This window comes from Aplysia californica, unplaced genomic scaffold, assembly GCF_000002075.1.
Source record: "Aplysia californica isolate F4 #8 unplaced genomic scaffold, AplCal3.0 scaffold01150, whole genome shotgun sequence".
NCBI classification, from domain to species: Eukaryota; Metazoa; Mollusca; class Gastropoda; order Aplysiida; family Aplysiidae; genus Aplysia; species Aplysia californica.
The window spans coordinates 138,772-139,872 of NW_004798420.1; the positions used below are offsets into that span (position 1 = coordinate 138,772).

General features: G+C 40.9%; 1 protein-coding gene across 1 annotated transcript in view; it reads right to left on the reverse strand.

The window, feature by feature from the left end:
* LOC101856069 overlaps positions 1–1,101 on the reverse strand; it is a gene marked incomplete at its 5' end in the record, with an annotated part of 54,749 nt that overhangs the window by 40,984 nt on the left and 12,664 nt on the right. The window contains 1 exon segment of the mRNA XM_013090125.2: positions 285–526. Within this exon segment, the coding sequence (XP_012945579.1) occupies positions 285–526 (242 nt within the window).

Here is a 1,101-nt window from a genome sequence, read left to right on the forward strand (position 1 = left end):
CTAGGTTTCTTGCAGGGGTGGTTCTGGGGGGTTTGTGAGGGGTTGTTTTGAGGTGAAGGAAGATGTATCGTATCTTTCGTACGGATGAGAAGGTTGCCAAGGTTGGGGGGTTGTCGGAGAGCGATTAAAGGGGGCTGAGGGAAGCACTTCATCATCTTCATCATCATCATCATCATCATCGTCATCGTCGTCGTCGTCGTCGTCGTTGTCGTCGTCATAGTTGTCGCCGAAAAGCAAGAGCAGAATAAAAAGTCTAATAGAGCTTAATGCTTATATAACAAAACATTTCTGTTCCCATCCAACCACCCTTTCCTTTTCTCCTCCCTCCCCTCTCCTTCCTTCCTCACCTCCATCATCCTCTCATAGTCGTCAGCGCTGACATAGATCGTCTTCTCAATGATTCGCCCACTCTTGGTGCGTATCTTGGTCTTGATGGCCTTCATGGGTTCCCCGCTCTGCCAGGATTCTATTGTCTGGCCCTCCTCCAGGGGTAGGTATTTTTTTATGATCTCGTTAGGATCCTTGCCTGTCGATAGAGCACACGGCGGGAGTGAATGAAACAACTACCCAATTTTGGAATGGTATGTGGAGGCATAGATAACAGATTCAGTCATTCAATCAACCAACCCAATCAATCAATTAATCAATCAATCAACCTAATAAATCAATCAATTGATCGATTGATCAACTAATCAATCAATCAACCAATGTATTTAATTAATCAATCAATCAATCAACCAATGGTATTTGCTAGATTCTTTTATATTGGGGTTTCAACAGAAAGCAGTGGCGATAATAATACTAATGTCTTTGTTTTGATAGTGAAGTCAGCATAGCCAATATATTTGGAACAAACTATGATATGCTTTTTTTTAAAGGAACATTGGTACAAAAACTAAATCCATGAAACAAGAAAAAGGATTTCCCTAAGATAATTCAATGAAATATTTTTGCTGAAAACTTTGTCCGTGGGGTGATCTTGGAAAGAGACAAGACTGGAGATCGTGTCAGTGATTATTTGGAGAACCGCGGACGAGAAGAACGGCATAGATAGATAGATAGATAGATAGATAGATAGATAGATAGATAGATAGATAGATA